This window comes from Phalangium opilio, unplaced genomic scaffold, assembly GCF_054372755.1.
Source record: "Phalangium opilio isolate 3A_F unplaced genomic scaffold, DU_Popi_V2 ptg000048l_1, whole genome shotgun sequence".
NCBI classification, from domain to species: domain Eukaryota; kingdom Metazoa; phylum Arthropoda; class Arachnida; order Opiliones; family Phalangiidae; genus Phalangium; species Phalangium opilio.
In genome coordinates, this window is record NW_028324170.1 from 2,552,280 (window position 1) to 2,565,384 (window position 13,105).

At 34.6% G+C, this 13,105-nt stretch overlaps 2 protein-coding genes across 3 annotated transcripts; both read right to left on the reverse strand.

The window, feature by feature from the left end:
- Positions 1–31: 31 nt before the first annotated feature.
- On the reverse strand, positions 32–8,032 carry Gcn2 (eukaryotic translation initiation factor 2 alpha kinase Gcn2). Its single transcript, XM_089839278.1, has 27 exons — positions 7,635–8,032; positions 7,344–7,565; positions 6,733–7,284; positions 6,562–6,672; positions 6,338–6,490; positions 5,658–5,722; positions 5,472–5,571; positions 5,308–5,408; positions 5,102–5,229; positions 4,899–5,038; positions 4,388–4,836; positions 4,265–4,331; positions 3,932–4,203; positions 3,634–3,862; positions 2,979–3,557; positions 2,764–2,915; positions 2,632–2,698; positions 2,216–2,569; positions 1,547–1,684; positions 1,384–1,488; positions 1,191–1,319; positions 951–1,129; positions 716–890; positions 524–643; positions 398–450; positions 272–340; positions 32–200 (listed from the first exon to the last, which is right to left on the reverse strand). The coding sequence occupies exons 1-27, from the start codon at positions 7,737–7,739 to the stop codon at positions 143–145; spliced, it is 4,872 nt and encodes a 1,623-aa protein (XP_089695404.1). The 5' UTR covers positions 7,740–8,032; the 3' UTR covers positions 32–142.
- A 179-nt stretch (positions 8,033–8,211) lies between these two features.
- Positions 8,212–13,056, reverse strand: LOC149673660 (uncharacterized). Of its 2 annotated transcripts, XM_089839306.1 has the most exons (6): positions 12,538–13,056; positions 9,551–9,730; positions 9,313–9,484; positions 9,108–9,246; positions 8,782–8,927; positions 8,212–8,718 (listed from the first exon to the last, which is right to left on the reverse strand). In XM_089839306.1, the coding sequence occupies exons 2-6, from the start codon at positions 9,694–9,696 to the stop codon at positions 8,332–8,334; spliced, it is 990 nt and encodes a 329-aa protein (XP_089695432.1). In that variant the 5' UTR covers positions 9,697–9,730; positions 12,538–13,056; the 3' UTR covers positions 8,212–8,331. The 2 variants fall into 2 exon arrangements, with proteins under 2 accessions (XP_089695432.1, XP_089695431.1); XM_089839305.1 differs by having other exon boundaries at positions 9,551–13,056.
- Between the last annotated feature and the right edge of the window lie 49 nt (positions 13,057–13,105).

Genomic DNA, 13,105 nt, shown 5'->3' on the forward strand with positions numbered 1-13,105 from the left:
ATTAGTAATTACTAAATTTCAAAATTAAAGCTTTTACGATAGATTTAATGGTTTTATTTGGCGTTTAAAATTAATTTCAATATTTACAATTAGGAAAACATTTTTGAGTTCAATAAAATGTTACATTAATATTTTATCATTTTTATAACAATAATTTATAAACATAATCTATTGAACTGTATAATGCGATAACTTGGCAACTACAAAGATGAAATTTAATTAAAATTGCTTTCAAATTAATTTTAAGAACATAAAAAATGAAAAATCTTACTTTTTCTCAAATTTTAACTCGTGAATTACGTCAAAGATCTTTGTTAAATATTTTCTGTGACTGTGATGTCTAAAATAAAAATAATTCTAATTTCCAGTAACAAATATTTACGATTTAAAACCATACTTTTCAATAATAGAACCTAAACTATCCTGGAAAGCAGCTTCACCTACATCTAACTATACAAACATAATAAAAAAAAATTAACAAAATTACTATGTTGCACGATTTAGTACTTTAATTAGTAATTACTTCAATATATGATATGATAGTTTTAATTATGGGCAAAACTAAATCAACGCAAATAACTTCAACGCATGTTTTTCCCGAAATTAGTTGCATACAAGTACTTTGACTAAGATTAGTCATAATCTAATTAAAAAAAGATAATTAAAATTAGTTTAAATTTAAATAACTACGGAAGTTAATTAAAAACAATCTTACCAAGCCTTCTAATCGTTTCTTTTTCGTTACGGTAAAAGTTTTATCAGCTGGTGAAGGTACAAATGTAATTTTAATTAAAGGAGTCTGAGATGTCCATATTTTTTCTGAAGTATCAGCTGAACTACTAGTTCGACTGAGTTCATTTCTGTTTGTTTGCTGACCGTCTAATTGCTCACTAAATTAAGTATAGCGTTAAAAAGTAATTAAGAAAATGAAATATTTTAATTTTAAATACCTTTTAAGAAGGCGTAACTTAGAAATATACTCTTCAATCTCTCCCAATGGAAATTTTTTCTCCGTAAAACGATCTTTTTCATAAAGACGAACTTTAATATTGGATAAATCATTTTCTTTTAGTATTAAAAGAACGTTGATGTTGTTTTCTTTACAAAAACTTGCCGCTTCTTCCAAACTCTATTGTATTAAATTAATTATTCAATAATGAAATAAACTGAAAATGTTAAAAATCCCTCACAGTTGATGAGTCATAAATAACATGAGTATAAATTCCACATGACCAAAGATTTTTAAGAACGGAACATTTCTCTTTTATCATTGGTTTTTGTCCAACAGAGCAGAGAACCGCGTCATACAAAGACGCGATCTATTTAAAGTTCTAGTTATTAATTAGCTCTTAATGATCGAAGTACGCCATTAAAATTAATTACATCTTTGTTATCCAATTCGCAGTTGATAACTTTCTCCAAATCTAAACTGAAACCAACCGCAAATTGGTTTACGTCTCTAGAAGGATTCATGCGAAAACTAGAAACCTAAAAATCATAATTTAATATAATTTCTACACCTAATTAGTAACGAAAAACTAATTACCAATTTATCGTAACGACCCCCCACTGCTATGACGTCAATTTTTCCTTTTCCATCTTTTTTATTTAATTCACAAACTATTTGGAATACAATTCCAGAATATAAAGGCGCTCCAAAAACGAAACCAGGAGCAATAACAACCTACAAATTAATTTAAAATATGAAGGCCTTTGCCAAATTTTACTGGAGTACTCAATTTGACTCAAAAAGAGCTCTCTACTCGCGAGAATAATTACTGGAGTACTCAATTAGAGTACTCTACAGTCCAAACTCTACCAAGAACTACTCGCGAGAATAATTACTGGAGTACTCGATTAGAGTACTCTACAGTCTAAACTCTACCAAGAACTGCTCGCGAGAATAATTACTGGAGTACTCGATTAGAGTACTCTACAGTCTAAACTCTACCAAGAACTGCTCGCGAGAATAATTACTGGAGTACTCGATTAGAGTACTCTACAGTCTAAACTCTACCAAGAACTGCTCGCGAGAATAATTACTGGAGTACTCGATTAGAGTACTCTACAGTCTAAACTCTACCAAGAACTACTCGCGAGAATAATTACTGGAGTACTCAATTAGAGTACTCTACAGTCTTAACTCTACCAAGAACTACTCGCGAGAATTGGGCCCAATTCGAGCACAGCACTAATATAGGAAATATAAACTCACGGGTAACTTTAGACCCAACATCTCGGCATATTTCAAGACATCCTGAATTTCGTGCAAACTCTGTAATGCCAAAGTAGCGGCCTGACTTTTCTTTTTCGTCACGGCTCTTAGAATTTGATCGACTTTAGTGTAAGCATCCTCAACATCGATATATCGAAACAAAAACGATATAGATTGCTCGCTAATTTTCAAATTCAATAATTCGTCGTGAAGTTTCGATTTGCACGTAGCTTTGGCCTTAATTTCCGATAAAAGTTTTAAGATATCATTGTGTTTTTCTTCGGGTATTTGAGAGGTACTTAGAAGAGCTTTTAATAGATTCAGATGATTCAAACGAATGTAGTAATTTCGGACCTTAATTAAATTAATCAGTTTAAGTAATTGAATTAAGTTATTCGTGAAAAAAGAACCCTCACTGATAAACTTGGAAATTCTGATAGAATTTCACTCGCAATTGCTAAAACTTCGGCATCAGGTAGTAACCTAAAAAACTGGTTATAAGCCGAATACCCAATTTAAATTTAATTATAATTAATTAAAGAGCATACGTATTAGAAACGGGTGTAACTAAATCAAAGGCACATTGATACATTTCTCTTGGATGGCAGCCATAAACCTTACGTTCAACGTAAATCTTTTCAATCGCGTAGCGTTTCATTTGAGTTATATCTCTCCTAGCAACGTAACGCGCGAATAAAACCTAGAAAATTTTGTAAACTATAACGAACGACGATCGTTTTTTCTAATCTAAATTAAAAATTACCCTTAAATTACTTGGAAGCGAAACAATCCCACCCCCATGATCGACAAAATGTACGTGAGAATCACTTTCAGTTAAAGAACATTTTGGCATTAAAGTCGGTATGGTGACTTTTATAGCTCCGTGTTTTTTGAGTATTCTTTCCATAGTTTCGATGGTGGTATTCAACGCTATGAAGTATTTATTGGAACCCTTATAAGCGTCTAAATCGTAAGTAAAATCAGCGGCGGGCGACGTTTTCTGACGGAAAAGCGTCGCGATCATTCTCTTATATCCTTTGCTTTGAGGATTAGAGACGGTATGACGCAACATTTCATCTAATTCCGCTTCTTCTAGTTGAGGTGGAGGTAGAACGTCCGAAGTTAATAGTTCCTCGGCAGTAGGTCTTTTATTAACGTCGTGTTGAAGTAATCTTTTGATTAAAAATATTTGACGATGATCCATAACTTCAACAGCGTCATCCGGTAATATAACTTCGGCTTGACGTAATTTACTTAGTAAATTTATTCGTTCCATTCCAGTTGAAGGCGCGGGGTACGACATTTCAAATAAAATTATGCCTAAACTGTAAATGTCAACTTTCTACAAAGATTAAACGTTAATTAAGTCGATCATCTTCATTTCGGATTTGAGTGTTTTTTTTTTTTCGCGGGCTTACTTGATTGTAAACCACTTTAGTGTTGGAAGAAATTAACTCGGGAGCGACGTATAACGCGGTTCCAACTCTACCCGTCATATTTTCATTACCCAAAAGGTTTAAATTTGACTTTTCCATTGAATTATTAATAGAACAGAAACTGTTCTGTCCCGCAATGGAAACATTATCATTCATGGAGACTTTAGAGATTATATCCGTGGTGGCCAAGCCAAAATCGCCAATCTTTATACTAAAATTTAACTATTAATTAAGAAAAAAAAAAATTCAACAAATGAATTCATTATTGATATTAACTAACTGGTTATTTGAATCTAAGAAAATGTTGACGGGTTTCAAATCTCGATGAATCATTCCTTGTTGATGAATGTGTACTAATCCTTCAATAATTTCACGGAATAATCTCCATACTAAGTTTAAATCTTCGTAGAGTTTGTTGTCTATTTTCTGTCGCAACGTACTTTTCTCACAAAATTCCATTTGAATATACATAAATTGTAAACAACGCGGTTTTGCGTTTAATTCCTTTGATTCTTCTTTCGGTGGTAAATAATTGGCACTTTTGCTTTTCTCCTAATTAAATTAATTCATTTACGCGTTACTTTACCCTTGTTAACTTAAACTATCTAATTACCTTTGATTTTTCAACGCTTCTGTCGCCCCCTTCAAATACAACACTATCGGAAGAATCAGTTCTACGACTAAAAGAAGGAAATTAGCTAGAAATTAACAAAATATATTTTGTTTCATTTCTTACATTAATGATGAGCCATAAACGTCATCTTCATCGTCATCCGATGACGAGGATGACGAAATATCATCATCATTAACTGGCGCAGCGCTATATTCGTAACTAACACTCCATTCTACGGAGATGTCAACTTGAGGAGGCGCAAATTTCTCCAAATCCTCTTCGGAAATTGGTTTTAATTCCTCTTTTTTATTTTTAACGGAAGGGGAACTTGGGGAAGACGGTGCTTTGTTACTATTAGAGTAAGTTTCACTCTGACTGTTAGACGAAAGGTTGTAATCAACAGGTTGTTGACTGGTTTCGATCCACGAGTTATAATATCTGACGATATTTTCGTGATTTAAACGGGAAAGTAGTTTAACTTCACGCATAATTTTGCGGTTTAATTGCTGCCTGGATGGGTCCAGGGAAATTCGTTTTATGGCGTAAACACGACCGTCTAAACGATTTCTAACCTACAACCGCCCCAATAATTTTATTTAAACAGTTTAAAAATGCGGAAAAGTTAAGAATTAACCTTTAGAACGTCACCAAAACCTCCACTCCCCAAAAAATTGAGAATTTCAAACTCATTATAGAGTCGTGATTGTTTTCCCACGTCAATATTTAAATTAGGAACTTGTAGTAAAAATGAATCGGTTTCAGTCGCGTCTAACTCTAAAAATAAACCGTGGTATTTAACAAAAATCATGTAAATGTCAGAAATTAACAAGAATTCACCGTTATTTTTAATGTCTTTCGCACTTTGCACGTCTAATGATAAACTTTGAATTGGATTATGCTTTAAAAAAGGATGACTTAGAAGTTGAGAGAAAGTCCAGCGTTCTCTTTCATTAGGATGGAGGCAGCTATGATATGATATATTATGTACCGTTTTATAAACCTGATTTATTTAATTACGATTATAGGACTATAGTTAAACGAACTTTTTAAGGAAATCTTGAAGATCATTTGGTAACGTTGACGGAACTTTAGGGGCTAGATCAGTTACTAACGTTCCGAGACTTAGAGACAATACAATTACACCCTGTTTCGTTAAATAATACTTATTAAGTATAAGGATGATTAATTAATTTAATCGCGAACTCACGAAACGATAAACGTCTCCCTTCTTACTTCCTCTACCTAATGTCGGAGGATAGAGGTCAGGTATTGGCTCCGATGAGTAAGAATTATTTAAATCAAATAACCTAATTTAAGTTACGAAATTGATCAACTATTAACCCGCAATTAAACTAATAATTGGCAAACTGTTAAAATTAATTTAGTTAATGACCTTTTATCGAGAGTGAAATCGCATATTTTCACGCGCCCAAAATCATCAACAAATATGCTAGTTGCCTTAAATTATATGAAACAAACTTTAATTAATTTCCGTAATTAAATTATACATCGTTTTCGGACTAGGAGGATTGATAACATTTACACCAGGAGGCTGGGCTACTTGGCGGACAAATTCCAGTGTACCAAGTAGCCAGGTCTCCTGGTGTAAATGGTATCAGAAGTATATAATACTTCTCTTCGAGAGAAGTGTACCACAAAGCGGGGTAAGTGTAACGTCATTCTTCCCGACATCGGAACATTTAGAGCAAGGTTACTAAAACGAATCACATACACGATAAATAGTTCCCTCATCATTACTCTATTAGCGCTTAAATATTTGGCAAGACGCATGCGCTTGTGCATTTTTGTCCCACGTCATGACGAGGTTTGTGGGATGATTGCTGGGGATTTAGTGCCAAACAACGATAGAATTCACCTTACGGTGCCGATGCCTATTTGTAGTTTGATGAGCGGGAAAGCAAACTAAAAGGGTGAGCCTGGGAAGAATGACGTTACATAACTAAAGCATTAAGAGGATACAGAGTGTCATCCTTCTTCTATTATCCCCTTCTGATGGTATCAATCCTCCTAGTCCGAAAACGATGTATTAATTAATCTATGATTATTGTTTACCCGCAAATCACGATGAACCACGTCATTATTATGCATATACGTTAAAAATTCGACTATTAATTTTGTATAATATCTCATTAAAGCGATATCTAAAGGAATATTTTGAATCAGGTAGCTGCCTAATGAAGAGCCCTTCACGAATTCTTGAAATAACTGAGGTTAAAATGAATTTATATTTAATATAAATTAATAACTGATGAATATATTAATTATTTCCGCCTTACATAAATCAGTATTTTATCGCGTTCAGTTTGATGATAAAGCCCCAAATACGGAACCAAATTTTCATGACTCGTTTTAGATATAACAGCCAATTCTTGCTCAATACTAGATATCTGAGATTTAAAGACAGTAAGTTGGATGTGAGGGTTTTGTCCGCGATATTGTCGGTCTACCTGTTTATAAATATCACTGGAATGCTTATTTTTTGACGAACACGGTATAATCCATTCAATAATGGCTACTGTTTTACCCGAATCTATATCCATTCCTATTAAAGTCGCGCTACCCCTTAAAGAATGCCCTAAACATTCTCCTCTTTGAACTGTTCTCTTTGAATGGTTTCTATAAGAAAGTATGGCCACCCCAGAATGTTTGCATTGATTTTTGGACAATTCTTTTTGAGGCGAAACGCTACTTTTCGATCTGACACCGATTTTATCAGCTTTTTCGCTTCCACTACTACTTTCACTCAAAGAAGACTTTTTCCTTTTCCTAAACTCCTCTTTAATCTCCTCTTGTTTACGATTAATCTCTTCTTCTATAACTTTTTGTTGTTGTTTCATCAAATTTTGTTCAGATTCGAGTCGCCTTCTCTCGGCTAAAGCAATTTCTTCCTCCTGTATTTTTTGATTTTGTAACATTTCCTCGTAAAAAGATTGGAAAGCCTTTTTATTATTATCGTGAAGGAATTTTTGGGCATGTTGTGTCAGATCCAATATCATAACCTATGATTAAATGGGAGTTTTGAACCAAAATTCCGCGACAAATCTCAATAATTATCTACCTCGCCAATTAATTTATTCGCTAATTCTATTAACTGTTTGCGTAACTCTTGCATCTGCGCGTTAGACAACCCTTTACCATTCTTTATGAAAATAGATGGAATAGTGTTTGGATATTCTTCAGAACATTTTATTTGTAAATCCGCTGATACGTGGATTTCTTTGTTTTCAGTCATGCTTTGTTGCGGTTGGAGTTTGATCAAAATATCCAATGGCCTCCATACCTGTTAGATAAATTTTTAAAAGTGGAACTAATAAACATACCTTCGAGTACCGGCAGCCGCAGTCTTTACCTTCCAAGCTGACGTTTTGCGAAGATCTTCAATGTCATCTAAGAAAATCGCTTGCAAAATTTCTAGTTCATTCTCTTGTCTTTCACTGTTCGAAATTCCCTCCATATTGTTGATTCGATTCGATTATATTTAACGTTTTAGACCCGCCGGTCAAATAAGTCTGACTCTGACAGTTAACTTATGCTTATATCTTTTGGCAAAGGCTTAAATGTCATTTAGCTAAAACTAGTGACTTTTATCATTGTATCAATAAAGAGTATGTAAAGCCGTATAAATATGATGATTAACGTAAAGAAATAGGTTATTAGGCCTGCTTATATTCAATTAAAACAAAGTATCAGAAGTTCAGAACAGATTCTGAGATCACCAACAAAACCCGCCAACTCCGCAAGATACACACCCCCTGCCCTGCCAGGCTGTCACGGTCACATGACATGAGACTTTCGTGACGTGGATGATAGATGGCAATGATGACGGATTAAAATTTATTATTAGAAATTCAAACCAAAAAAGCGCGCCAAATTTAATATGCTAATTTATAACGACAAATAAATAAAAAAAAATTGCGAATTAATATTTAATTGATGTAAATGAATAATTCGTGTGTTTACTTAGCAATAAAAAATATTTTACAACTGGCCGTGTTTGATTTACAATTAAAAGATATTTTTAAACACATATATTTTCCATAATTACTTTAAGCGGTAAGCGAGATTGGTCTGTATGTTTCTTTGGTTTCAACTGCGGGTCTTTTTTGCCTTTTTTCTTGGTAACTGGAAACCCATTGTACCACTTTGGCTTTGTACCATGGGGTGAAAAGGTCCCGAAATTTATCAATTTTCATCATTTTGATATTGTCTTTAGCGGCCCTAAGGCAAATTTTGCCGTACAAGGTCATTGGTTCTCTTAATTCCAACCCAATTAGTTCGTAGGTAAAGTTCAAAAGGGCCGCGTAATCCACAAACATCGAAAACTCTTTCAACGCGGTCAGTGAATTGCGTAACAAAAGAGTATATTCTTCTTTGGGGGCCAATAAAGTTGGTTTGGCAATTTCAACAATTTCACGACATACTTGTTGGATTTCCTTCAAATAATACACGTATGCGTGTTAAGCCTAACATCTCGGATAAAATTGACTCGTGAATACCTGTATAGTTCCGCGACAAAGATTGAATTCGTCAATCATGCCAAGTTGACGGCCAATTACACGCCAAACGAAAGCAACCGCTTCTAATTCCTCATCTGTGGCGTAGAAGCCGATTTCTTTCGGGTATATAAATACTGGACCAGTAACTGAAGAGAAACACGCATTTTAACCCTAAAACTAGGCTCAACGCATAACCCTAAAACTAGGCTTAAAGCGTAACCCTAAAAATAGGCTTAACTGTATTTCAAACTTACTTGATAAAAGTGTAATGAAACTAGGCTTAAAGCGTAACCCTAAAACTAGGCTTAACAGTATTTCAAACTTACTTGAGAAAAGTGTAATGGTCATTTCAAACTGCGACAACCAAACTCCACCATCTTCACGGTTAGGCCTACTTTCGTTCAACCTTTTCGCGATGTGATGGTGAATTCCACGAACTTTTAGTAAGGACTGATAAGCCGGGTCCTTTTTAGAGTTAATAATAAATTTACGTTAATCCTAACTTTAATTATGGTAGAGTTACGTAAGTACCTTGGGATTAAACATATCTCCATCAATCCATTTTAAAACGTGTTGAAATGTATTTCCCACACGATTCTTGGCCGCTTCTAAGGTCTTCAAGTTACCAGTCGCTACCAAGGGTTCCATCAAGTGATTATATTGACTTAGAATAATGGGACCCAATGTACTGGACAACAGAGCTCTTAAAGTCCATAATTACAATTTTAAAACCCTCCCAAAAATTTTATAACTCAAATTACCAACTTACGCGATATTGTACTTTCTAATAACCTTTCTGCCTTTAATATACTTGTCCTCGTCGTACCAATCAGGTCTCTGGTCCATTCTTTCGTTGTTTATCCCAGGAACTTTAACCCCTTCTCTCATCAGGAATTGAAATCGACTTTCACCCATGATCACTCCGCGTCTTAAGTCCCGAGTTTAAAACCTTAATTTCAATTTACATTTAAACTTAACAGAAGATAAAATAAATAAAAAAATAGCAAGTTAGTTAGTAGACACGTTTCGAAACTTATTATTTCTTTTGAAAAGCTAGCCTATAAGCCCCTTCTTTTCTAGTATTTTCTAAAATTTACTAATAATTTTAAATGGGACGGTAAACGAGGAGAAAGTTCTTCTAAACACCACAGGTACGCGAGGTTTGACTACGTTATAAATTAACCTAAACTAAACACACCTGTGCATATATATCTTTAAACAAAGAACAACCAAGCATATATTTGTCAGGAAGCCAAGAATTTCCTATGGACATAATTTAAGGTAATTTATAATTAAACAGAACGAATTAAATAAGCGAAGAAAAGTCCCCGTTCGGTTCGTTTCTACGCTTCAAAACGGTTTCATTTCAAATATACAAATTTTATACCGCTTAAAAAAGAATTTCACTTATTTTTGGGTCGTTCTGGCTTCGTCCCACTTTGAGATTTCATTGGGGTTATACAATTAAAATGATAATTTGAATTTCCCAATGGGTACAAGGCCTTTTCTTGTTTACCCACAGAATTTTCGTAGCGAGATGGAATGGTGTAAAGCCTTAATTTAAAAGATTAACCATGCGAATAAAAACGACGCCTAGATTTCACTGATATATTCACTAACCGTGGTAGAAACAGTTAAAGCATTTTTTTTTCAATTCAATTACTTTTACTTTCAAACTAAAATATACTAAAGAACTTTATGAACATAGGAAGTTGGATCTCTCTTAACTAAATAAGACTCGACAGATAAACATTTAGCTTTAGTTTATCTCAAATAATTGGACCTAATCAAATAGGTCTCAAGATTGTATAATCTTTGTATTTAAAGAGACTCAATAATTTCGTAAGTGGCGCATCTAATTTTGGGACGTAATAACTCTGGTTCTATAAGAGATACAGGATTTCAACCCTTTCCAACGATACTAAATAATTGGGATTCCAACAATCAGGGCCCGAGTAATTAAGCAAATGGTTTCTAAACGTCGTCTTCATGGGCTTATTTACACGACACTTTCTAACTCTGGTTCTATAAGAGATACGGGGAAGTCCATTGAATACATTATAGTCCCATTTCAACCCATTCAAACGAAACTAAATACTTGGAATTACATTAACGAGGGCGCGAGTAATTAAGCAAAATGTTTCTAAACGTTTTGTGTAACATGGGACTATTTTAACTCTGGTTCTATAAGAGATACAGCGAAGTCCTTCGAGTATGTGATAGCCCAACGAAACTCAGGATTTAAAACCAATGTATATATATAAAACCGCAACTTAAATGCGAACGAAACCACAAACCATATAAACGGAACCAAACATTACATAACCCTAATTTCTGAAAGAGGTAGCTAGCGTGAAACGATTTGGTATTTATTTTTAACTATATACTTCCGACGGAGGCGAAATATCAAACCATTGATAAAATTATCAAGCCTACCGTGACAAGATTACGTAAACAGGAAAACATTTCCCGAAAACCTTGGAAAACAACTTATAAAATATAAAATAAACAGAAAAAGTTATAAATTTCTGTTTTGAGTCAGGAGGGCAATAGGACGAACAGCGGCGTATAGAAGAAATACGTCAACTTAACGACCTCAATTACGTAATAACCGAGAAACACTATGAATTTCACTTTCGTTAAACTTAAAATTCTTATGTTTTAGAAAAGGTTTAGAGAGAGAGAGAAAACAGGTTCGTTGAAATTGAACCCAGTTTCACCCGCCGCACCGCGTCTAGCTCTAGCCTTTGGGGAGTGTATTTAACGGATATAGTAATAAATTGTAGCAGAATGGTACTAAAGGTAATTAAGGAGTATGCTGGTAGATATATGTTGTGGGTCAGTACGTGATGGTGCGGTGTAGCTAGCACCCTTTACTATGTTATGAACTCAATGAGTTTAGAAAGCGAAACCTAATTTGCTAATTGGCAAAAAAAAAAAAGAGAAGAAAGAAGAAAAATGGGTAATCAGGGTCCGTATAGCAAATATTTCCACGTGTGTAATTTTACAGCACATTTCTCTGCACAACGAAAGTCTATTTTCATATACTACAAATTCGGTTAAGTGTTATGATAACAAATTTCGTTAATGACAATGAATATCACAAAACAACTAGTAAATTTCCCTAATATTTTTGACAAGAACTGTGATTTTCCCTGATATTTTCCCCTGAAAAGAACCGCGATATTCTCTGATATTTTTCCCTGAGAAGAACCGCGACATTCCCTGATATTTTTCCCTGAAAAGAACCGTGATATTCCCTGATATTTTTCTCTGAAGTAAACCGTGATATTCCCTGATATTTTTCTCTGAAGTAAACCGTGATATTCCCTGATATTTTACCCTGAGTTTTTCTTCTGAATCAATTTTCACAATATTCAGTTGCAGGGCCGTCGAGAGAGAGTGGGGGAGGGGGGACAATTCGGTAAGTTTTCCCGGGGCCTGTACCTTCTAGGGGGCCCGGGTTACCTGTAGGGTTGCCTTGACGGGGGCCTGCAAACTCTCTCGACGGTTCCGCACAAATGTTCAGTACGGGAAAGAGACCCACTGTTCTACACTTACAACCAAAAATCTTAAATAAACTTCACGAAGTTCAACTCAAGTTTAATTATTACTGGAAATATTCATTTTTAACTAAATCAATTCATAAGAGAAAAATATACTAAAATTAACTACAAAGCGAGAAGCGAAACGCAATTAAAAACACATACAAAAATAAGCAAATTTAAATAAAAACAAGTGTAATGGAATACATACCTTTGCGTAAATTTGAAAACCACGTTACTTGAACCGAAACAGTTAGCCCGTGACGAATCCTTTTAGCAGAAGAACACAAGGTCCATCTGCTCCAAAGGACCAAAACGTCGCTAATGCACTTAGGCCGGAACGTACTCGTTAGTGAAAGTATTTTCTAATATCTTAAGAAACCCAAAGAGGTTCGAAATGGGTCAAAAATTTCGCTTTCTCTTTGCTAAAAACGAGTGACGACATAATCCAGTTGGCCTTGACCGCTTCACCTAAACACTCGCGCTACAAATTTCTAAAAAATTTACTACGGGGCAGTATTTTGGCGGGAAAAAAGGGGATGCCCCTTACGTGTCTAAAGGCGGGAAAACAAACCCAAGGGGCCCCCAGTTGCGTTAGGTAATAGTCCTCCGAATGTAAACAAAACAGGGTGGGTTTCGTAACCCCAAAGGTCATGAAACTAGTACAGGATTGTGTTAAGTGATCAGTGACCCATTACTACAGGGTTTACATGAAAAAAAAATTTTAATTATGATTTTGAAATACCCTGTATTCGATTTTGGCTGTTTTCAGAGAGGGT

Coding starts and splice junctions, on each gene's coding strand:
- LOC149673660 (XM_089839306.1), bottom strand. CDS start 9,696: ATGGGTGAAAGTCGATTTCAATTCCTGATGAGAGAAGGGGTTAAAGTT. Junction 9,485..9,550: donor ATTAGAAAGTACAATATCGC/GTAAGTTGGTAA, acceptor ATGGACTTTAAG/AGCTCTGTTGTCCAGTACAT. Junction 9,247..9,312: donor GAGATATGTTTAATCCCAAG/GTACTTACGTAA, acceptor AACTCTAAAAAG/GACCCGGCTTATCAGTCCTT.
- Gcn2 (XM_089839278.1), bottom strand. CDS start 7,739: ATGGAGGGAATTTCGAACAGTGAAAGACAAGAGAATGAACTAGAAATT. Junction 3,558..3,633: donor CTAAAGTGGTTTACAATCAA/GTAAGCCCGCGA, acceptor TAATCTTTGTAG/AAAGTTGACATTTACAGTTT. Junction 1,130..1,190: donor TTATTTATGACTCATCAACT/GTGAGGGATTTT, acceptor TTAATACAATAG/AGTTTGGAAGAAGCGGCAAG.